The sequence below is a fragment of the Nelumbo nucifera genome, chromosome 2 (genome assembly GCF_055504915.1).
Source record: "Nelumbo nucifera cultivar China Antique chromosome 2, China Antique-T2T, whole genome shotgun sequence".
Lineage (NCBI taxonomy): Eukaryota > Viridiplantae > Streptophyta > Magnoliopsida > Proteales > Nelumbonaceae > Nelumbo > Nelumbo nucifera.
Genome location: NC_142650.1, coordinates 42,525,150 through 42,549,396, shown reverse-complemented (window position 1 = coordinate 42,549,396; position 24,247 = coordinate 42,525,150). Strand labels below are relative to the sequence as shown.

At 37.6% G+C, this 24,247-nt stretch overlaps 2 protein-coding genes across 3 annotated transcripts; one reads left to right on the top strand and one right to left on the bottom strand.

Moving 5' to 3' along the window:
- The first annotated feature begins 53 nt into the window (after positions 1-53).
- LOC104599317 (RNA-binding (RRM/RBD/RNP motifs) family protein) lies at positions 54-7,352 on the top strand. The gene is made up of 5 exons (XM_010261803.3): positions 54-428; positions 578-733; positions 5,688-5,756; positions 5,839-6,023; positions 6,833-7,352. The coding sequence occupies exons 1-5, from the start codon at positions 267-269 to the stop codon at positions 6,993-6,995; spliced, it is 735 nt and encodes a 244-aa protein (XP_010260105.1). The 5' UTR covers positions 54-266; the 3' UTR covers positions 6,996-7,352.
- Positions 7,353-9,734: 2,382 nt separating this feature from the next.
- Positions 9,735-15,761, bottom strand: LOC104599316 (uncharacterized). Of its 2 annotated transcripts, none has more exons than XM_010261801.3 (11): positions 15,339-15,761; positions 14,998-15,082; positions 13,185-13,378; positions 12,668-12,750; positions 12,337-12,382; positions 12,157-12,213; positions 11,926-11,980; positions 11,746-11,846; positions 11,566-11,629; positions 11,311-11,444; positions 9,735-10,144 (listed from the first exon to the last, which is right to left on the bottom strand). In XM_010261801.3, exons 1-11 carry the CDS (start codon positions 15,414-15,416, stop codon positions 9,971-9,973), a joined length of 1,071 nt encoding a protein of 356 aa, XP_010260103.1. In that variant the 5' UTR covers positions 15,417-15,761; the 3' UTR covers positions 9,735-9,970. The 2 variants fall into 2 exon arrangements, with proteins under 2 accessions (XP_010260103.1, XP_010260104.1); XM_010261802.3 differs by having other exon boundaries at positions 14,998-15,043.
- Between the last annotated feature and the right edge of the window lie 8,486 nt (positions 15,762-24,247).

Here is a 24,247-nt window from a genome sequence, read left to right as displayed (position 1 = left end):
CTATTACTATTTGTATGATATATAAATGTCCCTAGGATTAATTTTGGCTCTTTGGATCTGTTTTTCCCCCCAAATATTTTTCTGCACCTTCCTTGCCTGTCCCTCCATGCAAAAACCCTAATTACCTCCTCTCCCCTGTCCCCAAAACCCTAACGTTATTCAGAAGTTGATCTCATTTATCATCAACAAAACGCTCAATTCTTTTCACCGTGCGTCTCTGGTTATTCGTTGCCATCTCTGTTCATCCAATTTAAGTATTTTCAAAGATGTCCAGTGCTTTGGACATGACTCTTGAGGATCTGATAAAAAACAACAAGAAATCTGGAGGGGGTAATTTCAGAGGCAGAGGCAGAGGTTCAGGCCCCGGTCCATCTCGTCGATTCCCGAATCGCGGTGCTAATCGAACGGCGCCTTATTCGACGGGAAAGGTTAGTTAGGGTATTTCATATTTGTTCCATGTCTTTTTTGTTTGTTGGATTCCCGTGATCGAGGACAAGGTTAGGGTTTTGGTTCCATGCCTGTCTTCTTTTGGATCTCGTTTAGCTGTTTTGATTTGTATTCATCGTTGTATACGCAGCCGGTTCAAGCTCCCGATTCAGCATGGCAGCACGATATGTTCACAGATCAGGCGGCGGCTTATCCGGCGCAGGCGGCTCGAACTTCTGCAATAGAAACTGGCACCAAGCTTTACATCTCCAACTTAGAGTATGGCGTCTCGAACGAGGACATCAAGGTTAGTTTATGATCAGTAAAAGGTATTTTGAAGGTCGATAGCTTTGTGAGTATCTTTGTTTTTTATATATATTTTTTTGTAACACTGGTCATAATTTCACGAATAAGCTGATTTCATTTCCCTTACCCTCATTATTGTCTCAGTACTTTCAGGATTTTTTTATCCTTTAAATCCCGCTGGACCTGAAGATATAAAATGATTGTAATTAGTGTTGTCCGAGGATTATGGTTCTATGTCCTTGTTTGCTCATTTTGTGTGGGCTTCGCTAGGACTGCATTGTTTCATTTTCAGAAAGTGCAATCGTGTCTTCACAATGGATCTCGTATAAGATTATTTTTAATAAAAATCTTTTATACTAAGAAGAACAAAGATGCATATCACTAGTTGAAAGGGGGGGTCTTGTTGAAGTGGAGGCAGGCGAGCCGGAGTGGATTCTGCACTAAACTTGGTTCTTCATAGTGGATTCTTGCATTTTATTCTTGGAAATGTTTTTATTGATGCTTCCATTTGATTGGCTTTGTTGTGACCTTTAGGGGTGCAACTCAGATTCCCAAGTTGAAGATTCTGCACTGCATTTAGGGGCTGGGCCTATTCAAAATTTAACAAAACTTTTAACTTGATCCATCCCAAGTTGCACTCCTGGTGACTTTTTCTAACTGTGCACATTGTAGGATGGATTGGAGCTCTGATATGACTTGAGTCTAGTTATTCATAACAAGTTCTTATTTATTACTAGACGTTACATTCAGGAGACTAGAGCTTAGGAGGTCAGAGTTAACATCTTGTTTGGATGGTCCAAAGGTCAGACATTCTATAGCTGATACTTTTTTTAATAGATCTCTAGCTGATTATTTTCTAGAGCTTGAATTGAATCAATTGATAGGGTGGTACTATATTGTTGTGGCTTTTAAGGTTGCCACTTTGATACCCAAATTGAAGGTTTTACACTGCATTGGGCTAGGGGCTGGGCCCATAGATAATGTGACAAAAGCTTAACCTCAGCCCTCCCAAGTTAGCACTCCTAGTGACTTTTCCAACTGTGCACAGCAATATTCATAATGAGTTCCTACTTTTTCCTAGACATCACATTCAAGAAACTAGATCTTGGGAGGTCAGGGTGAACATCTGGTTTGGATGGTTCAAAGATCTGAGGACAAATTACTGATCAGATTTTAATTGCTAATGAGAGTGTGGAGAACTTTAAGAGGGATAAGAAGAAGGGAGTGGTTTGTAAGTTGGACTTGGAAAAGGCTTATGACTTGGTGGACTGGGATTTCTTGAGGAGAGTTTTGACTAAATTTGGGTTTGGGGCTAGATGGTGCAAGTGGATCATGGGTTGTGTCAGGAATTGTCATTATTCAGTGCTAGTGGTAGATTTCTTTCCAGCCAGTAGGGGTATAAGACAAGGAGACCCCCTGTCCCCTTTCTTGTTCATTCTAATTGCGGAGGTTTTGGGGAAATTGATTCACAGAGCAGATTCTAGGGGGCTCATTAGAGGCTGGAGAGTTGGGAGGGTGGAAACCCCCCTCACTCACTTACAGTTTGCTGATGACACGATCCTATTTTGTGAAGGCGGTAATGTGAGCTTTATCAGGAACTTGAAGTTGGTAATACAACTGTTTGAGCAAATGTCTAACTTGAAGGTTAACCTTGGGAAAAGTTGTATAGTGGGGGTGAACTTGGAGTAGGGAGAGCTCAGTGAGAGTGCTGAAGTGTTGGGGTGTGAAGGTTCGGGGTGGCCTTTGAACTACTTAGGGTTGCCATTAGGTGATAATCCCATGAGAGAGAGCTTTTGGAACCCGATGGTGGAAAGGTTTGAAAAAAGACTGGTATCCTGGAAAAAGAACTACCTCTCTCTCGGTGGGAGAATTACACTAATTAAGGCCACACTTGCTAACTTACCCATCTTTTTCCTATCGGTGTTTAAAATCCCAGTGAAGGTTGCTAACATATTGGAGAAGCTTATGAGAGATTTCCTGTGGGAGCCAGGAGAGGAGAAGAGGGATCACAGAGTTAGCTGGGAGATAGTATGTAGGAGTAAGTCTTGTGGTGGCGTAGGGCTTGGGAGTATCAGGAGAAGGAATATGACTCTGTCGGGGAAGTGGTTGTGGATGTTCCCTATGGAGAAGGAGAAGTTGTGGGCTAGAATAGTGGCAAATATACATGGGCTGGAGCACAATGGATGGGACGTTGGAATCAGAGCTAGGACCACAAGCAATTCTCCTTGGAAAGCCATTCATGACTTGCTACCAGTTTTCTCCCCTAATATCAGTTTTGACTTGAATTCCAGTAATTCCATAAAATTTTGGGAACAAACCTGGGTGGGGAGCGCCCCTTTAAAGGATCAATTTCCTTCTTTGTGTGCTCTTTCTAATTTGAAAAATGAGCCGATCTCATCTTTCATCACCCCGTCCTCTTCCACTTTTGGGATTGGGTGGAACTTGGGTCTAAGAAGGGATTTGAGGGACTCAGACCTTGACAATATTTCGAGCCTTATTGCACTTCTTGATAATGTTGTCTTAGACCCCACTAGGGTGGATTCTAGAATTTGGACACCTACCCCCAATGTTATCTTCTCTTGTGCTTCGTTCTTCAAAGTCTTAAGTCAGTCCATCAGTCCTACCTTCCCCCCTTTCCCTGTTGATGAGGTTTGGTGCAGAGAAAGACCTCCTAGGGTTGGTAGATTTTGTTGGGAAGCCTATCTGGAAAGAATCAACACTGGTGATCTACTCCAAAAGAAGAGACCCAATACTTGCTTGTCACCTCAGTGGTGTGTTCTATGTAAAGCGGATGGGGAGATTGGTTTTCACCTACTGGTGTCTTGCCACTTTGCGAGGTCAATTTGGGATTGGGCTTCCTTATTTGGATGCAGTTGGAATCCCCCATCAGACTGGTAGGTCCTTTTCTTCCCTACCTTTTTCAGGTGGCGGATAAAAAGGGGAAGGATAATGTGGAGAGGACTAAGGGTTGCAATATGTTGGACATTGTGGGAGGAAAGAAACTCTAGGATATTCTCAGAAACCCAAAGAGGAGCAACAGATCTGAGGACTATCATACATATTAGGGCGGTACAGTGGTTGAAATATTTGGAACTATTCACAGATTACACCGTGGATGACATGTTGAGGAAGTGGGGTGAAATTGCAAATTGCACACAGACCAAGGCAATAATGAATGTGGCTTGGACTCCCCCACCTAGTGGATTCTTGAAGTTAAACTTTGATGGATGTAGTAGGGGAAATCCGGGGCAATCGGGGATTGGAGGTGTTTTTAGGGACGAAAATGGGGTCATCTCTGCCATGTTTTCAGGCCCAATTGGAGTGAGCGACTCCCTTAGAGCTGAGATCTTTGCAGTTATGGAAGAAGTCCAGAAAGCTGAGGAGCTGAACATCAAGAAACTCATAATTGAAGGGGATTCAGAGGTGGTGATAGGGTGGCTGACTAAAGATCAAAATGGTTTATGGAAGTACAACAATGAGAGGAGGAAATTCATGTGGCTGGTGCGGGAGATGGAAGTTAAGACATGTTGGGTTAAAGGATCGGCTAATTCCCTAGCTGACAGTTTAGCTAAACAAGGGGCAGAAAGGGATTCACTGTTTTGGGCTAAGCTGTAACTTTAGTGTCGTCTTTTTTTCTTCTTTTTTTCCTTTTATGAGGCGCTTTGTGGCTCTTGGAAGATAATTGTGTTTGTCTTCCTCCTGTAAATCTTCTACTGATGATTTAATGAAAGTGTTATCGATAAAAAAAAAGGTTCAAAGATTGGATATTCTATAGCTGATCTTTTTTGATTGATGTCTAGCTGATTTTTTTTTTTTTGCTTGAGACTCAATTGATAGGTTGGAGTTATATTGTTGAGCAGTCAAGTGTTTTAAAAGGCATGCCTGAGTTATCCCTAGGTTCATAGGTGAGTTTCATTTTGTGAGGTGTTTCTTGCCTGAATTCCTCATGGCTGGGATTGATATTTGGTAATGACTTTTTTTTTTCTTGCCTAAACTGAGGTGCACTTCACCTGGCTTGTGTATGTGTTTTGATGAATTATCCTTGAATTTGATATTGATTGCGTGGTTTATCATACTGTAGGCTGTGCTATGATGTTTAAGAGTGAAATAGTTTAGCCATATGTAGGACTTGAATGTACATTTGTATTAATAACCTGATGATCTAATCAATTGAGCTAGATTTCTTTTCATTGAAACATTGTTATTTCTTTCAGAATCTAGATTTGCATACTCTTGCATAAAGTGGAGTATCACCTCATTCATGTGCATGCCTCACATTGCACCTTGCGCATCAGTCTCTTGGAATATCTTTTTGCTTCACACTTTTATAACAATGGGTCATACCTTTGGAGTTGTGTTTATTTTGGAATCATATTTTTTTGGGTTATTACTTTTCTATTATTGGGTGACATTGATTGAGCTATTCTTGTTTTCAAAGGGCTTCGTGTACCATTTTTTCTTTGACTATTTTTCTCATTACTGTTAAAAAATCATGTAAATATTGGATATAGGGCCATTGCCTATTCCCCCTCTCCATGCATGTACTGTGCATTCTGCACCTTTGTGTGGTCATGTATTTCCTTTAATTATTCTCTTGATTGTTGCCACCTCATTTTACATTCTTCTTTTGGAAAATTCTTGTGGTGGTCAAAGTTGGAATTAATTGTTTTGTATGCCTTAAAATGGATATGCTGAACTTTGGTATTGTAAGCATGCCTTTCTAAATTTTTGCTATGCTATTTATCCAATTTTAGGTGGTTGAAAATGCAATACAGTGCATTCTTGTCTTATCTACCAGTTCATTTATCTATAAAATTAATATCTCCAAGATGTTACATTTTCCAAGCATTTTAAATTAGTTGGGTAATTCTCTCTTAAAGTTTTTAGTGATTTCCAAAAAATATGAATGTTTATAGTGAAGCTTTATTAAATTTGTACTTTGGAACTCTGGGCAGGAGCTCTTTTCAGAGGTTGGTGACCTGAAACGATATACAGTCCATTATGACAGGAGCGGAAGATCGAAGGTACCTGCCAACATCTGTCATTGTCTAGCTCTTTGAGCATTCTTTGTGTTTAGCCATAGATAAAAGTGATTCCTTATCTTAGGGGACGGCAGAAGTTGTCTTTTCACGCCGGGCAGATGCTCTAGCTGCTGTCAAGAGGTATAACAATGTTCAGCTTGATGGGAAGCCAATGAAAATTGAGGTTGTAGGGACAAATATTGCGACGCCTGTTGCTGTTCCACCAGCTGCAAATGGCGGCTTTGGAAATCCAAATGGTGTTCCCAGAAGGTATGCTCTTTTATCTCAGCGACATTTTTTTTTGACAAATAGCTGGAGTTTGGACATTTTTCTTTTTCATCCTAATAACTCTCAAATTTGCTTCCTGCATTTAGATTTCCTTGTAAATACTATTCTCCTTGGTTATATTTTGCAAGCACCTTTGAAAGTATCAAATTACCAATAAATATCTAACAGGGCTTGATGCTTGGTAGTTGGTACTTTGTATATTTTCCGTCCTATGATATGCATGCAATTGTTTATTTTAAGTTTAACTCTAGCACATCAACTTAATAATAATATTTAGCCTTCTACTGGTGGATGCATGGATGCACTTTTTTTTTCTTTACTAATATATACCTCTATTTGTATTACAACCGTACTGTTCCAGGCTATTAGTTTAAACTAGTTGTATCATGAATTAATTATTCATGATTTCCTTCCTGATTTAAAAAGTATCTCTGCTTGTAAAATTTGTTATTCTGTTCTAATGTGTCTGTTTTAAGCTTTATGCTGATTTGCTACAGTAAATACCCTTAGGGTGTAGGGGTTTTCTCATCTACTTAAATTTATAAAGTGTTTTTGATTGTTGGACCATCCTTCCAGTTATGGGAGTTAAAAGATACTGTCCTCGAGCACTCATCTCTCTTTTTCCGTTGTCATTTTTCTTTGCATATGGTTAGGGGATAAGTACCAAAGAACAAGTTCTTGCATGCTAAATTTGGTCAAGTCCATCTTTTGTGTCTTTTGTGCTTGTGATGTAGTTATATCTGGTAGAATCTTTTTGTACAACTTCTTAATTTCATATGATAATGCAACAGTGGACAAGGAAGAGGTGGAGCCATGGGACGGTCTCGAGGTGGTGGTGGTCGTGGATTTGGAAGGGGCCGTGGGCGGAGAAGAGACCGTGGTGAGCAGATATCTGCAGAAGATCTTGATGCTGATTTAGAGAAGTACCATTCAGAAGCAATGCAAATAAATTGAAGGTGAACTTTTTTGGCTTCATAGTTCTGCTATAACATTATAAATACGTCGTTGCTCAAGGATGTATACTTTTACCAACATGCTACTCTTACAAGGAGGAAAATACAGTGAGGAGATTGTTGTGTCTGGTTTATGGAGCCAGGGCCTTTTATTGCTCGTTTGAATTTGACATGGTACTTGCGTTAATAGACAGCTGCAGACTGTTTCTGTGATCTCTCCTTTTGTCTTATTAGCTGTTTTTCTTCAAAACATTTTATTTGTTTACACAAGCGGAGCCAGGGAAATTTTTCCCCTTCAGGTGATAGAAACAATGGAGAAAAGAATGTCAACAAATTGAATTGTAACGGGGCTTTAACACTTCAACACTAAATCGTGCGTTGTTAAGCAGGTGGGATGTCAGTTGAAGGTAGTTGTTTTTGTCAATTTCTTTTTTCTCCCTATCATTTTTTTGGAGAAAAAAAGGTCAACATATTGAGTTGTAGCGGAGCTTTGGCATTTCATCATCATGCGCTGTTACGCAGGTGGGATGCCAGTTGAAGGTAGTTATATTTTATTTCAATTTCTTTTTACTGCCCATCAGTTTTTGGTGAAAATTTCTATATATCTGAAACATTGTTCAAAGGTTCCATTTGGCATTTTTTTTATGCACTGTAAATAATGTAGTTTCTTTGTTTTAATTGGTTTGGGAAATGCTAGATCTTGATTCCCGAAATTATATGGGGGTATTAGACTATTCGTCTTTTAACCTTAAACGCAATGGCGTGTCTTGGCATGGAGGTACACTGGAATGGAATTTGGTCGGGCATTGTCAACGTCACACCTTGCTTAGACTTGCTTTACACCGACTGAAAAGATTGAGGGTAAAAATAAGCCTAGAACTTAGTATAACGAGATTTGAGCGTGGTCTGAATTACTGATGCTCCTCTTTTTGGTAAACAATTCAATACTGATGCTCCTAATCTTAGGAATCGGGATTTGCCACACCGATCTGACAGCAATTCATATCCGTGCCCCACAAACGCCCCACGGCATATCCCATTCGTGTATTGGGAACATCTTCCACTGGCAACTTGGGGAGATGTTGCCAGTGGCATTTGTGTGGCACAGATGTGATCTCATCTTGAATTCACATCCTGTGTATTTGGAACATCTTCCCATAATAACACGAGTATGTAGATGTACCCGATGTGTGGCTTAGATGTGTTGTGAGATTGCTGTGCGGTGCAGATCTGGTCTTGTATCTTAGTTGTAGATTTGTAGCCTTGTAGATTACCCCGTGGCAAAAGGGTAAAACTTAAAAGCTCAAAAATTTATTGGAGGATAATTCACTTTTCATAATTTTTTTATTTTTTTTTATATTCAGTGCCATGCACCATTAGTAACTTGGCAGGATTCGGTTCTGTATTAACACTGGAACAAACCAGCTAACACGCCAATGACTCAACTCTTGATTTGGTTCTTTCGGTGAAAACTATATTATCCTGTAAAAGAAGGTGATATTGGTCAACTTCATGTAAATCAAGTTGGAGCTCCTTTCACCCGAACAACTTACCAACAAACATGTATTCATAGTTCTACTTGCAATTATACCACTCGAGCTGGTGATTTGGTGCTTTTAGATGTGTCATGTGTTAGTTGTCCTCGTATTTATCACGAGTAACTTAAATGACATGGCTGGCATTGATTGACCCAAGCACTAGTCCCGAACTAAAGAGGTTTTTGGTAAGGTGTTGTCGTGTTTTCAGTTGATGAGTTGATCAGTATAAATGTGCGAGAGATTTTTCTATTTAATGTGTTTTAAAACTGTTTTGAGTTGATCAATACAAAGTTTTGTTTTTATTTAAAATATCAAATTTGATATTTATTAAATACATACATCTTTAGTTGAAATGAGAATCATATGTTGCAACATATTTCTCACAAATGTGTTGATTGGCCAAAAGTGTCTGCCATTTCCCAATCCCTTGAATTTTGTGTGTTTTGAAAATTTTCTTCAAAAAATAATCGTACATTGCGCTATTTAACCAGTTCCGTGTCCTTTATAGTTTATGTTACGAAACTATGAATGTAATCACATCTTTTAACAACGGCCTAGCCTGTTGCATCGCACACATAAAAAAACTCCATTGATCAATGTTATGTAGATGCTCATTATCAGTTTTGCTCCTCAATTAGCTCCATGGCTCCAAACACTATCAATCTGCTGTATCTTATTTACAAGAATACTTTAGTCTGCATTTGAAAGCAATATTATAAGCGTTTGAAAAGAGCATATAATTATAATCGACGTAAAGTTCCGCTCTGGTTCAATTATGCATACGTTTAAATGAAATGAAGTTTTACATCTATAATCATTGTAAAACCTAATCAAGCATAAAATTTTCAATGTAAAAACTTTACACTCTTCCACCCATCGTGTTTTTTAAAAAGCAAGTCACTTTCACGGGTTCAATGTAAAACATTATCGGTGTATTTTTACACCAATGATGTTTTACACTGATTCCAAATGCAACCGTAATACATGTGAATTGTGATATTTCAACGAGTCAAGGGAGCTGTGAGCGTGTTATTTACTCTTCAGTTTTTCGATGAGACAATGACGGCTGAGATGGTGAAAGTTTTACCAACTCATCAGCCACGGCAAATGATTGACATACGAACCAAAGAAATCGAGAATATCATCAAGTATGTCGGATCCAGGACGAAACCAAGCTACAATTTCTACTTTGAGACTCGAAAGAAGATAATAATCAAGTATGGCCATTAAGTGAGCTTTGTGCTCGTTAATATTCTCAACATGCAAGTGATTTAAAGCAGCTCAACTGAGAGCAATGAATCAACCCAAAATATGTTTTCGTAACTTGTAAGTGATTTCAGTTGTAACCTTCTCACAGGAAAGTAAAAAGACAAGTGAACTCTGTAAGGAGTGCCATCCTAAATTCGGAGATTGCTGGAACCCGATCTATTCTCTACATTTAGGGATGTTTAGGTTTTCTCAGATTCTTCCAACTTGAAAAGAATATTCTCAGGATAGAGTATATCACTGCCCTGATGCAAGACACTATAAAACTCCAACATGAAGAGGGCCAGTACCATGGATATAGCAGCCGGAAGAACAGACTTATCAGATGCCGAGGATATCGTCCAACCTGCAACCACGAGTGCCAACAGCTTGAAGGAAATCTCAGATGGAAAAGCCACTAATCTGGTTCTTACAATTTCCCAAAGTATGAAAAATGGAAATATGACTTCCCTGCAAGTGACCAATAAGGCTATGTTTGGTTTGAAGGAAAAGATAGGGAAAGGAAGGGAAAGACAGGAAACCAATACAAGGGTTGTAAAGGTTTCCCTACCTTTCCCTTCCTTTTTCCCTACATTTTCCTTCATAGCCTAAGATGAGGCTATCAACAGGTCGAGTCTGGTTCAGGACAATGTTTACCTGCAAGGTTTTCAAACCGGACTGGACCGAAAAAAATGGGAACCTGTCAGGTGACCGGTTCCATTCTTCCCCAAAACCAGGATTTCTCAAAAAACCGTTGATTTTGATCAGCAAACCGCTGACCCGGGCAGTTAACCGTTTGAACGGTTTTAACCATTTTTTATTTTTTATTTTTAAAATTTTTAACTTTTTTGTCAGAACAGGCCGATCATTCGGACCATTCGACCCGGTAACCGGACCCCTAACCGATTCGGTCTCCGGGTCAGTTTTAAAAACCATGTTTACCGGTCTTGATTGTTAATCAGGACAAAATCATAGACCTAAAACTTCCATTTTTGATAATATAGCCTTAATAAAAATGACAGTAAAATAGTAGATTATTTATATGTAAATAAATCAAATATCTTTGACCAAAATTATCTTATATATTCTCAATCAAATTGACCCTTTTAGACATAAAATATAATAAAAATTACAAGAAAATTAGGAAACCTTTATATATTATTAACTGGATAATTGGTTCAGAACAGGCAAGAACCAGAAGTGATCCAATTATTAATCGGGACAAACTCACAGAATGAGAACAAACATACCCGTTAACAGCCCTAATAAAATATGAGACCTTGGTGAGAGGCATGTGATGGTGGATATGCCAGAAATTTTTTGCCAGGAACTGATAATGCCTGATATATAGGGATCCACATTTACATATGAAAACAATTTACATGACTGAAAAAACATGTGGTGGCCTCTGGGAAGTAAGCAGACGATCCCATCTCTTGAGTCTTGTATTTCATTCTAAAATAAATTGTATAGATATTTATCTTTCTACTATTCTCTAATCTGCTAAGCAGAATTGATCAAATAGTTACTTACAGGGAAAAGCAAATCAAGTGTATCCCATGCTGCATGACGAACAGCTCTTGTTGGATACATTGGACCACCAGGGGATGTGAAACTATACAGGCAGGCTTTCAATCTTGTACTTGTTGTCATCCTCAGCTCCAAACCTAGAGAAATTAACCAACCAACTAATAGTCTACCCAAACATAAAAATGCAGGCAATCTTAAACATCTTATAACTTCACAACATGCACGAGTGAGCGATCTGAAGTGAAAACAATAATATACCCTCGAGGGCTTTCATGTGAGAGAGGTAATGAAGCAGTACTGGTTCAACTTTCAACTTTTGAAGCTGGAAAAAAAATAAAAAACATAACATAGAACACAAGAAAAATGGTTGACTATATTAATTGGTTTCACAAAATGATTAAATGAGCCACATTTTCAAGATATTATTTTAGGTATTACCTGATCTGTTAACTCAATAACAAAAATGTCTGCAGGACCGCCAACCAAAAAAGCATTTGGAAAAACAGGAAATTGCTTTAACAAAGTTTCGAGCTTGTCAACTGCCACAAGAAGACAAGACAATTAATGAGGTAGATAAATTAGATCAGTAAACACTATTGTTAACTCATAAGGACACACCTAAATTGTAAAAGAATATGAATCTGGAAAGCAGAAGATACAAGTCTCTCTGGGCCTGAAAGTAAGTGAAAATGAGCACTTCAATGCACTTGTAGCACTAAAAAACAAATAGGCAATTTCGACAAAACAAGGCTTCAAAACAAATTGGGTTAGCAAACAATGGAAACTCAGACACCACAAATATCAAATTACTATTGCAAGAAAGCTCTGCATGACACAACTGTGTTTTACCTGCAAGGCGATTTTATTCAAGCGTGCTGGTACCAATGCAACCTCCTCAAGAAGATACTGGGTAGTAAAGAAGGGAGAGATTGCAGACAATTATATATTTGGTCATGATGCACTTGAATCATAGAAAGACAGAAAGAAATAAAGCTTGAGCAATGAAATTTATGGTACAAGATGTTTTACATGAAACAAAGACAAGAAACGCCTTGTATTTGTTTGGATGTCAATCCTGCCAATGAACATTTAGTTATATATGGAACATTTTCAGGTTTATGAACAAGTGACATTGCAGAAATGTGTCCAAAAAAGAAAACAAGAAAATTTGGACTGGTAAGCATACACACTTCAGCAACATACAGAGCACCAAAAAATAAATAAATAAAAAAAACAACAACAAAGAAGCACATGAATAATTATTCCTAATACTTCAGAATTTATATTTGAAGAAACCAGAAACCTTTACATTTATTAGTGGTTATTCAACAATTGATACCCATATCTCTAATCTCCATACCAGAATACATTTGTAGCACCTTGAACAAGGGCTGATGAATAACGGAGGAGAACTTCTGAATTTTCAAGTTGAACCTCAAATAACTGCAAAACAGAGTGGCCTTTAAACTTCTCAATTTGTTGAAATGCCACAATGGATTCTAAGCTTAAAATAGAATAGAAGGATTATATGTAAAATTTTCATTGCCACGAAGTCGGCTCATATAAATAGTAATAACAATAGACATCTTATGTAGTGTTACATGGAATGTCAAGCTCTCATATGCCAGGACAACATGTCTTACTTGTGTTACTCTTCAAACCAGCACTAACTCATCTATGTGAGTAATTCAAACTGTCCATCTTACCACACACTGACTTTTCAAAGGGACACATGTTTACATTAGTCAATGTCAGTAAAGAAATATAGACACTATAGAGAGTATATGTATTATAAATATCAGAACATACATTATGGAAGAAGGGTTCACTAGTGAAAATATGTATATAAATTTTTCAATAAAATTAAGAATACATACCCACTTGTGGAAAAGGAGGGCAAAGATATTAGACGCAAAAGACTGGCTCCACAGCTGGACAATCAAATCAAGGATTGGTTTTCCATTCTCAGGCACTATAACATAATGATCAGCGAGAACATTGTAAAAGCAAAGATGGTTAATATCATCCTCTGCTGAAGAAACTCCATCATCATCTTTGCTTATAATTATATCTGTTTTAGAAAGCAGAACATCAAAATTAAAGCCTATACAGAATAGAGGTGACTCTAACATGTTATTAGAATCTACCGTTGAAACATAACCCTAACTATCCATGAGCTCTAAAATCTAGATTTAAATTGTAGTATGAATTACAAATTAATATGGTGGAGAAAAACATACCATTGAAACATAGCCCTAACCATCCATGAACTCTAAAATCTAGATTTAAATTGTAGTATGAATTACAAGTTAAGATGGTGGAGAAAAACATCACCAGTGGCTATAAGCATATAAATTATATGAATCTATGTTATAGGATGCTACACATTGTAATAAAATGAATGAGATATGTGGTTAGTTGAAGTTTCTATATTTCTTTTGGTTTACGGCCCAAATAATCATCTATTTAAACGCAGTTGGGTTCTTTTTGTAATACATAATTAGGAATAATACAAATAGGAGTACAGTTCTCTTTTAGCTATTTCATTGTTTAACAATTTGAGTCCATTACATGTGTGATACACATGCAAGAGACTCATCACTATTGCATCTCAGAATAGATGTTATAACTGCAGGCAACTAGGGCTTCTACCCGTATCAGATCATAGAAGTTCTGTGAGATCTGCATTAGAGGCACAAAGGTTGCAGTACTTTGAGGACTCAGGTAATGTAATGTAAATCAGTTCATATCAGAAATTTAATAATGGTAGGGGATTCTAAAGTTGTGGCGAGACTCCCCTACCATTATTTATTAGTTAGTATAGTTGTCAAGGCACTAAGTTGAGGATGAGCAACAGGGAAGCACCTTCTTGCCTAGATGATTTTTTTAATACAAAAAGCTGGTTAACTTTAGCTTCTCTCTCTCTCTGTATATATATATATATATATATGAGCAACTAGAAAACATAAAAAATGATTGAACGTAAAAGAATTGAAAGATAAAAGTGGAATTGAGATGCACTACACTGTCTATATGAAAAAAAAAAAAGACTAGGGGATGGAGTATGTCAATTGCAAAGAAGAAGAAAAAGAGGTAAAGGGACAGAGTCTGTTCTGCTTACAGTAAGGAAGACAGTGAGGAGTGATTACAGACCCTAAGAAAAAGAACAAGTGAAAGGAAGAGAGAGAGAGAGAGTCAAGAAGAAGTTCCTTATGAAGTTTACTATCTGAAGCTGAACTCATTATTTTCCTATTGCTGGTTTAGTTTGCTCTACACTCACTCATTTTACCCCTCTATAAATTTAAATTTTGTTTTTTAATGTTGGTCAATACCCTTTTATCTTTATTTATGTAATATAAATGATACGGATAAGTTGCGTTACACCTAGAATTAATATACCGCCTGTTTAAGCAGTAAGTTGAGGCACATAGGGGCCCTTAAAGAAGTGCCTTATCATCGCATTGGCGTCGCATTGACAACTATGGCAGTCGGTAATATATCACACTGCCTAAAAAAAGTAATATATCACGCTAAATAATAGCCATACAACCTGACGCTCATGGAAAACAACTAAAAAAACAGTTTTTTAACTAAAAAAAGTTGGGCAAACAGAAGTGCAAATTTCCCAAAAAAATAAAATAAAATAAAATAAAATAAACAGAAGTGCAAATTTCCACAATGAACACTCACCTCGGGCACGGACGTCGACTTCTAAAGCTATGTCAGCAAACAGTTCCTGCAACAAATTAAGTCTCTGGGATTGAGAAACTAGTGCCTGCAAAGATTTAATGGAACATTAATCTACCTCCTGCCGTTCTAATTCACTAGAGTGCGCCTTTCTAAATCCCGAATTAACTCAAATCCATGAAATATAAACACATAATCAACACATAGATTGCGAAGTGTCATCAAAACTGTTTAACAGTAATGAATTCACACGAAAACAAATCAATTAATGAATCATGGACATAACCGACTTCCTGATTACTGTGACACACAACGATTTATGGCAAAATGAATGGAGGCCTCACCCGTTGGAGTTTTTTCTCGATTTCTTGGGCGAGTGCGGTTAGATAAGCAGAGCTCCGAGCCTCGGAAGCTTGTGACATTCTTGTGGAACCACTAAGAGAAAAGCATTTGAAAACAAAATTAGACTTCTGAATTTAATCCTAGATTCTACTCAGACAGGCGGGAGAGATAGCCATGTCCATGTCCCTTCTCATAAGCTCCCGCAGGCGAAATTCAGAGGCCCTAGGCAAACTTTGCAAGGAAAGTTAAGAAATCCAAAACCCTAAAGGCGTTTGAGATCTCCGCTTTCCTACTTTAGTTATACAAGACAATAAAAGAAAAAAAAAAAATCGACCGAGCAGAGCTGTATTTGATGCTGTCCTCAAAGAGCATGAATTGATTCTCCTGAGAGGCTTCAAATTTCATGAGGAAAGCTGAAAGAGTAGGGAGGGAGACGTGTTATTAATGCTTTTTGGATGCCAAAGACAGGTGGATCAAAATTAACACGTGTTAATGCATTTTGGATAAAGTGAACTTGGTTATGGTTGAAATGACAAAAATACCTACCATGAAGAAAGTGGACACACGGTGCTACTGTCCATTTGACTACTCAATAATGCATCCATGGCCGGCCCCGGATCTCTGCTGCTCACTAAGCGCTCCTCACACTAACCTCATATATAAAACTGAATCTCCTGCCAATAAAACACATTCAAACACCCTATATGATTTATTTATTTATTTTTTTAAATCAAACAAATAACAGAAAACAGAGAAACAAATAACAGCAAAATTAACGGAAAGAAAACATCCTAAGGCTGTGTTTGGAAATGATGCAAATAAGTGTGAATGTAAATATATAGAGTGTAAAATGGTTCATATAAATTGTAAAATTAGGTTAGATTTACATTGACAAATTTACTTTCTATCAAACAGGCTTTTAGCGGTAACGAATGCAAATATGAATTTCAATAAAGCATATACTTTTTTTTTTATCAAAATCCCTTGAATACAAATTTACTTTTTCTTATTGATGTACTTTTATATCTTATTATCAATGTAAATATGCATTAATATGTCATTTGTCAAAGTATAAATAATGTTACCAAATACAAGCAAAAATAAACCATAATACAAATTTATATTAAACTAAAATTTACACTCTATTTGCATCATTTCCAAACGCAGCCTAAGGGGATGATCTACTGAAAGCGAATGTAACAACAGCCGGGAGGAGATAGTCAACTATCCTCCAAACTGGAGGCACCTTTAGAAGTCAATAAGTGCTCTGATGCATTAGCTTCTCTGCGTATTAAGCTGAAGAGAGTACCAGCTGGAAGAAGACTGTAAATATCAGTTAGCAAACTCCGAATTTGGGGGTGTTGTCCAAAAGACCTTGATTGTAAAACTTTAACCACTGTCTGATTATCACTCTCTACAATTAAGTTCTGAAAACTCAGCGCCTAACAGCTGCCAAACAATACTGTTTAATGGCTAAGAGTTCATCTAAAAGAGGGAAAACAACTTTACACAAAGCACAGCTACCAAAAAGAAAAGACCAAAAAAACCAAAACCACTTTTGCTGTTAGAGAAACTGCCTTCTGTGTTAACTTTGAGAGTGCGCCCAGAAGGAGGAGTCCATCTTCCCACCACCACAGACATGATACCACATATTTCATACATGAAGGGTACTACTTTTGTGAGAGTTCGGATCTCCTGTTCATACGAACCCTGTCCACGTCTACCCACAATACACTATCCCGTGAATTGGGAACATCTCTCCTGCATAATACTATTTAGGGGATGAGATATTCTCCATGTGCGACTGTAATAAATGTAGGCAAAGTTTGTGTGGACAGGAGATCCGGATTCCTTTTATGATGAGTCCCAGTATTATAGTGAGATGTGTGATGTCAGATCATATTGGTAAGAGTGTTGGAACCTGTTTTATTAATAAGATATTCTAATTCCCTCAAATTACTTTCGATTGTGCAATCTTTTGTTGTCATTCATGGAGTAATGTTTCCAATTTGTGGTGGCAATCTCCTGAAGAACAAATCTGATTTTCTACTATTAAGCGTCCTTGGTGTATTTTCCTTTTCTCATAGCTGTATTGACAAAAATGTTCATTGAAATATCATAATTCTCCATTGAGAGAAGGATTAGAAATTAAGAACAAAGAATGGGTTCGGGGTCGGTTGCTAGCACTAGTGTATCACTTGCTACGAAACCAATCACAAGTGAAGATACCAGTATATGAAACATCAGTATATTCACTTGTGATTGGTTATGTGATAATGGAACATTAGTGTATTGACTTGTGATTAGTTATGTAGCAAGTAATACAGAGTTGCCAGAAGCATGCTTGAATTCGTTAGAGCTTGCACCGCTCGAAGAATCAGAACAAAGTTTGGAAAAGGACAAAAGACTTGAAACATATCCTGAGGTTTAAGTCAAGTTTGAGAGTGTTTAAAAAGCATGGTTTTTAAAACCGAAATGGTCAGGGGTCCGGTTATTGATTCGAACGATCCAACCGTTTGACTCGAACGGCCAGTTTGTTCTGACAAAAAAATTAAAAAATTGAAAAATGGTCAAAACTGTTCAAACGGTTCGAACGGTTAATCGGCCGGTTTAGCAATTTGCTGACCAAAATCAATGATTTTGGAGAAAAATAGATGACCGGTTCCTGGTTTTTCCGGTCCCACCGTCCAGTCCGGTCCGGTTTTGAAACCCATATTAAAAAGTGCTTATTTGAAAGCATTTATTTTGAACCAGGACCGCACCAATTAGCATAGATTGGCATTTGGGAAATTAGCTCAAATTAAGTCCTTATACAATAAGCACATGTTCGAAATTTTACTTCCAAAACACTCCTTGGTTATATTTCAAAATGCCCAAATTGTCCTTTACTCAAAGAACATAAGGCTTCCCCTGTTGGTGAAGATTTCTTCTCTACTTTTCTTTTCACAGACTTTATAGTAGTGGCGGCACTACTCCAAGTTCAAACAAGAAGCTTGTGCATTGAGGTAATCTCTAACCGATAAGGGCAACTTTTTGCTATTAATATCATTAAAAATAATAATTTTTATATAATAACTAGAATATGATAATTTTTTTTTTTAAATATCAAATAAGGACACTCCACACTTGTGCTCGTCTTCCTCCACTAACAAAGAAACGATTCCCTGTGCAAAGAAGAATTTAATGATCTAATTTATAGTAACATTTTTGAACCATCGTTGATCCGGACAGTTGGACCGTTCAGCCCAGGAACCATCCAAGCAACCGGTTATGTTTTACCCAAAACCTAGAATTTTATCAAAAACCGTTGAAAAAGTTAACAAACCGTTGACCCAGGGGGTTGAACTGTGCACCCATTCAACGATTTTGACCATTTCTTATTTTTTAATTTTGCTGTTAGAATGGGCCATCAATTCGAACCGAACGATCAGGCCATTGACCTAAAAACTGGTGCCCATAACGGTTTCATTTCCGAATCGTTTTTTAAAACGTTGATTCTTGGTGTTCTAGTATCTTCTATAAGGATAAGATGAATACCTTCTACAGGGATAAAGGGAGGGATGAGGAATTCCCACTGTTGCTCGTCTACTTCAGAAGACTGGATGACAATTCAACAAGGTGAATATCTTCTACTGGGATAAGGTGGAGGTGATGAAGGAAGCGAACATGTTGAAGAAACAGATGGACGCATTGATAGCATTTCGCATAAAGGTGGAAAATCCCACATTGTCCGATGGGTCAGCCGACATGGCTCGTCTTGCTTCAGATGTTGCCAATTCTGCATCGGCAGTGACCGCCTCTATTCCATCCAGCGCTAGAGACAGCAGTTCCAGTAAGTCTCGACTCTCGATCTTCGCATAACAACTTATCTCTTCATCAATTGTGCCGTTTGTCAATTTGGCAAACATATAATGGGTGGATTTTAGCCAGTAAACATCAAGTATTGCAAACCATACAACAAGCTAAAAGACAAAGTTGGAAACATGGATCCCACTTAATAAGAGTTGCATCATTCGTTGTTTATAAGCATTAATTTTTCCTTGCGACCCCATTAAAACATGGAAACGTCAGCCTCTTCAACTTCAGTTTGCATGAATACAGAGGTAGAGATAGAGGAAGAAGACGAGCAACAATGTCATTATCCTTATTTGATATTTTTTTAAAAAAGTTATTTTATTTTAATTATTATATAAAAAATATTATTTTTATTGATATTTAAGACAAAAAGTTGCCCCTATCGATTAGAAGCCCTTCTATTTTCTTTTTTTCTTTTTTTAATTTTTGTTTTCTCTTCTTCAACCGAACAACGAACATGGCTCCAACTCTGGTACTCATTTTTTTTTCTTGAACGCCAATTTATTCTTCTTTTTAAGTGTGTCTTTTTAAATGCCCAATATGAAATAAGTGTTTATTAAAAAAAAAACCGCTAAATACTCAATATTAAATAAGTGTTTTCTTAATAAACACTTGAAAAAATTAGATGCCAAACATTTTTCAAATAAGAAATCCCAAACTTAACCTTAATAATTTAACTTCAAAGTATTATGAGTTTTTCAAATAGATTTAAATATACCTTCTTACAAATATTTTAAACAGTTTGAATGAAAAAAACACTTATACCCCTCTTTGTAAAAACATGAAACAGGGTCATCTTTTACTTTGAGACACCAACCCTGCAAATCCTAATTTAAAATTTTAAAGAATGAAGTCACAGCTACTAAAGAACTAAGAAGAAAATATCTGAAGAAACAGGGTGATCATTTACCATGGACACCAACCCTGTAAATCCCAATTTAAAATTTTAAAGAATGAAGCCACAGCCACGAAATAACTAAGAAGAGAATATTCAAAGATAGAAGATGGATCGCATTTGCTTTGCTTGTAAACTTTTATCTAAATTCTCCAAGACGATGACTTGACAGAAATTTGGCATCTCCAGAGCTTGTAGAGGAGGTCCAGAGCAAAAATTGTAGATGGCGGTGCTTTGGTCGGTTCCCATCATCTCTCTTTCGTAACAGATTGCTACATAAAAACCAACAAGTTCAAATGATGCTCAACTTACTCATCTGTGGTTTGTAAAAAGTATAGAATCTCTCACCGTGGTCGATATGAACTCGTTACAGATAAAAGATGTTCTAATCCAGATCAAAGAATGCATAAAGAAGGAAACTAAACATGGTGGTAATTTGTTGAAAAGGAAACTCTAGTTAAAGATAAGGAAATCTTCGCAATCTAGATTCCTTGTTTATCATGTGAAAATAACTCCCAGGGATGGAAAGTGAGGACCAAGTCTTGGGTCGTGTCATAGCATGCGTGTGCGTATCAACCCATCAACACCTCATCAAGCTTTACGAGAGATTACGGAAGTGATGCCCAAGAAACGCTACTAAGCCAGGCAAAGGGAGGGGATTTATCAACTGACCACATTCAAACGTTTTATCAAACAGGTAAGGATCACCTGTTTTCTTCCAACCCAGTTTTGGTTTACACTTTACACAAGGTATGCTATGGCCAGGGTAGAAAGGGCAAAAGAACAGGGCATAATTAAGCTTTTGGGTTTTATTTACCAACTCCAGCTACGAGCCTATGAAATCATAACTCAACCGTTCTTACCATTTTAATGAGGTCGCTTTGGCTGTTTGCCTGGGCTGTTTTGGGAGACACCGCAGGTTACCATTTTAATTCCACTCTTTTCAATTAAAAAAAAAAAATGTCGAATGAAAATACTGTTTTACCCATACTCATGATTTATGAGAATAAAAATTATCATATTTTTATTCTCAAATATTCAATCTTTTATAATTAATTAGTACTTAATTGGACTCATTATTTTTTTATTTCGATTCAGGGCATGAAAGAAGACATCGGGAGAAAAACAAGGCTAATCGGATGATTTTGTACAGTTTCAGCACCGTTCAGTAATTTGGGCATAACTCTCACATTGGGACTCCGATCGAGATGATTCAAGATGCATTGAAAAGATAAGGAAGAACTCTAAAACTTTCATGTTTTGGGTTTTGATAGATTTGATCTGCATCGAGGTCAAAATTGGGCCCGAAGTCAAAACAAATTCGTAGAAAAGCCCAGCTCACAGCTGAAGCCCAACTCGCAGAAAAGCCTTGCAACGGCCCAAATCATTAAAGAATCTCAATACGAATGCAATAATAAAGAGTCCTATCAGATTTAAATTTCAATTGTAACTCTAGAAAGATAAAAGATTGAGATTACTAGATAGGATAGGATTAGATCTAATTAGGACTTTCTATTTTTAAGAAAGAACTCCTAAGAGAAGTTCCCTCTGAAGTTCCCTATAAAGGGGAGGGGGGGGAGACTATCTTTTGGCATCAATCACTCAATCAATCAATTACTAAAGTTCCCTCTGAAGTAATCAAGAAAACTTCAAGAAGGAAATCAGCAAAGAGGAAAGCTTCAAGAAGGAGGTGGCGGCAAGAAGAAGAGAAGATTTCAGCTCCACTAGCGAAATCATGAGTTCTTTTTTTCCTCTTGTTTGCTTTATTTTCTTTATCATGAACTGATTTATTTATAACTAGGGCTGTGAAAAGCCCAACCATGATAATGAATATATTTTTATTATGATTCATCCAAGATCGTATTTCCATATAGTTTATGAGTTATTTGCTTAATGCGATTAGGAGTGACCATCTCTTAATTGATTAGATTTATATGAATGAATCGGGAGAGGAATTCATATATTATACCATATAATTCATGGTGTGAATTGAATGGTATATAGGGATATATACACATGATTCATTTGAATGTATGAGTTTTTCTTGCACTTAATGCATTTCTATCTTGAGAACTCTAGTCGAGGGATCGAGGGGTTACTTGATAGAAGTAGGTTTAATATATCTTGGGAAAGAATATTAAATAAAATTGGGAAAACTTCAGTTTATGAGAATGACAAATTATCTTGGTTAATTGCATCCATTAATATTCATTGGAATGGTTAGGTGGACCAATGGTCCTAGCGATTTTAATTAATCGTTGCATATTCAGTTATTGATTACCCTTGCTTTTATTTTCTTTTTCTATTTTTAATTTTCAGTAGTTCTTATTGTTGAATCTGAATTTCGGTTGTCCAAATAATTAAAGAATGTTGTAGTTCTAATACTTATTTTGTTAAATCCTCGTGAAAACGATATTTTTATATTACTTGATAACTAGTGCACTTGCTAGGGTTATAATTATAGCTATCAATGATCATATGTCATTCACAACAGGTTACCAAACTTGTAGAGGCCTAGAGAGTATATTTTAGTTCAATGCGGTCAACCCACATGGGATCAACTACATCAATCACATTTGTTTGGAATCTGGATGCTTAAATAATTTTTTATTACTTCCACCAAAGTCCTTGTTGGTCGACGTATAGTATATATCCTCTTCATTTAAGTTCTGTTGGTCGACATATAGGACATATCCTCTTCATCTAAGTTCTAAGTTCTGTTTAATGCTAAATCCATTGTCAAATTATGAACACTAAAATCATCTCTTGCAACTACCACAGTTACTCACTCCCAAGTCTTATTTTTGGTCTGCCCCTAGTTCTTCTAGCCACTTCTAGCTTGTGGGTGTTGTAGCCGGTTTTCTATATGTAATCAAGCCATCTCTCCCGGGCTATTCATAGGTTCCCTGAGTTCCCTTGTAGATTGAAAGAGTCCGCATGAATAAGGAACTCCATTGGATGACACAGGATACACTAATCAAAAAGACATCTGAAGATCTCTCAAAAAGGAATCGAAACAGACTGGGCCCCCTTTAGATAGAGATAGGGGCAGCTCCTCCCGCGAAAGCTCAATAAAGAAGCAGACCAATTAGCAAAAGAGGTCAGGCCGCCTCAGGCGGACCCGGAGATGGTTTTGGTCGAAGCTAAAAGACGGCTGGACGAACTGAAAGACAAGATGAGAGTCATTAAGTGGGCTGTTGAGGGCGCAGGTGTCATTGTGATGCCTTGCCCTTTTTCGCTCCTGCAATCAAACAAAGGAAAGCCTTTATTGATATGATATAAAATCGCTCACCCGTTGCTTGTTGCCCTTGCTCCAGTCAATCTTTCGCCTTTATTGATATGATATAAAACAAACAAGCTTACTAATAATAATAAAGGGCGTAAGTCAAATCTCGAAAGGTTTCTTGCTTGACTTAGAGAAATAAGCGCTTCTATTTATATTATTTTATTAGTAAAGGCGCGTTAACGCATCCAGCGAAACAAGCGACGGACTGAGCGCTGAGGTGCCTGAACTTGCTGCCGGTGCTTGTAGCGGCACTGCTCGATTAGCGCACTAGCAACAAGCAACGGATTGAGCGCTAGCACGGCGCTAACGAGCGGCTGGGCTACCACACCGCGCAGTAGGCTCGAAAGCCGGAGTACATGTTAGCGCATTGTAGTTTTTTCGCTTGTTGCATCCGGCTTTCTTGCTGCTCACGTTTTTCATCATACTGCTAGCACGCTCCGGCTTTCGAGCCGGAGCAACCTTGAGCGCTGACGCGCGGCGCAGTAGCGCATTCAATACTTTTGAACGAGCGCACACGGTAGTTTTCATCATGCTGCTAGCGCACCTGTAATTTTCCCGCTTGTTTATTCGCATGCTGGCTAGCTCGTGCAATCAACGAAAAATTCCTTCACGCTTAGCTTAGTAAGCTAGCTTGGTAAGCTAAGTAAGCCTGGTTCTCCGGGCACCATGGTAGGACGTGGATCGCTCATGATGATAATGGCCTTCTCCATAATGTAATGTAATGGCCTTCAGTTCCAAATTCTAAGTAGTAACCTAAACTTTCATAGTTCACCACTCATCCAAGAATGAGAACTGCCAGTCATTTTTTGGACATGCTATTTTTTCATGCATTCAAAGCACTCGCCACATGAAACTCATCCACTGCTAGTAAACGA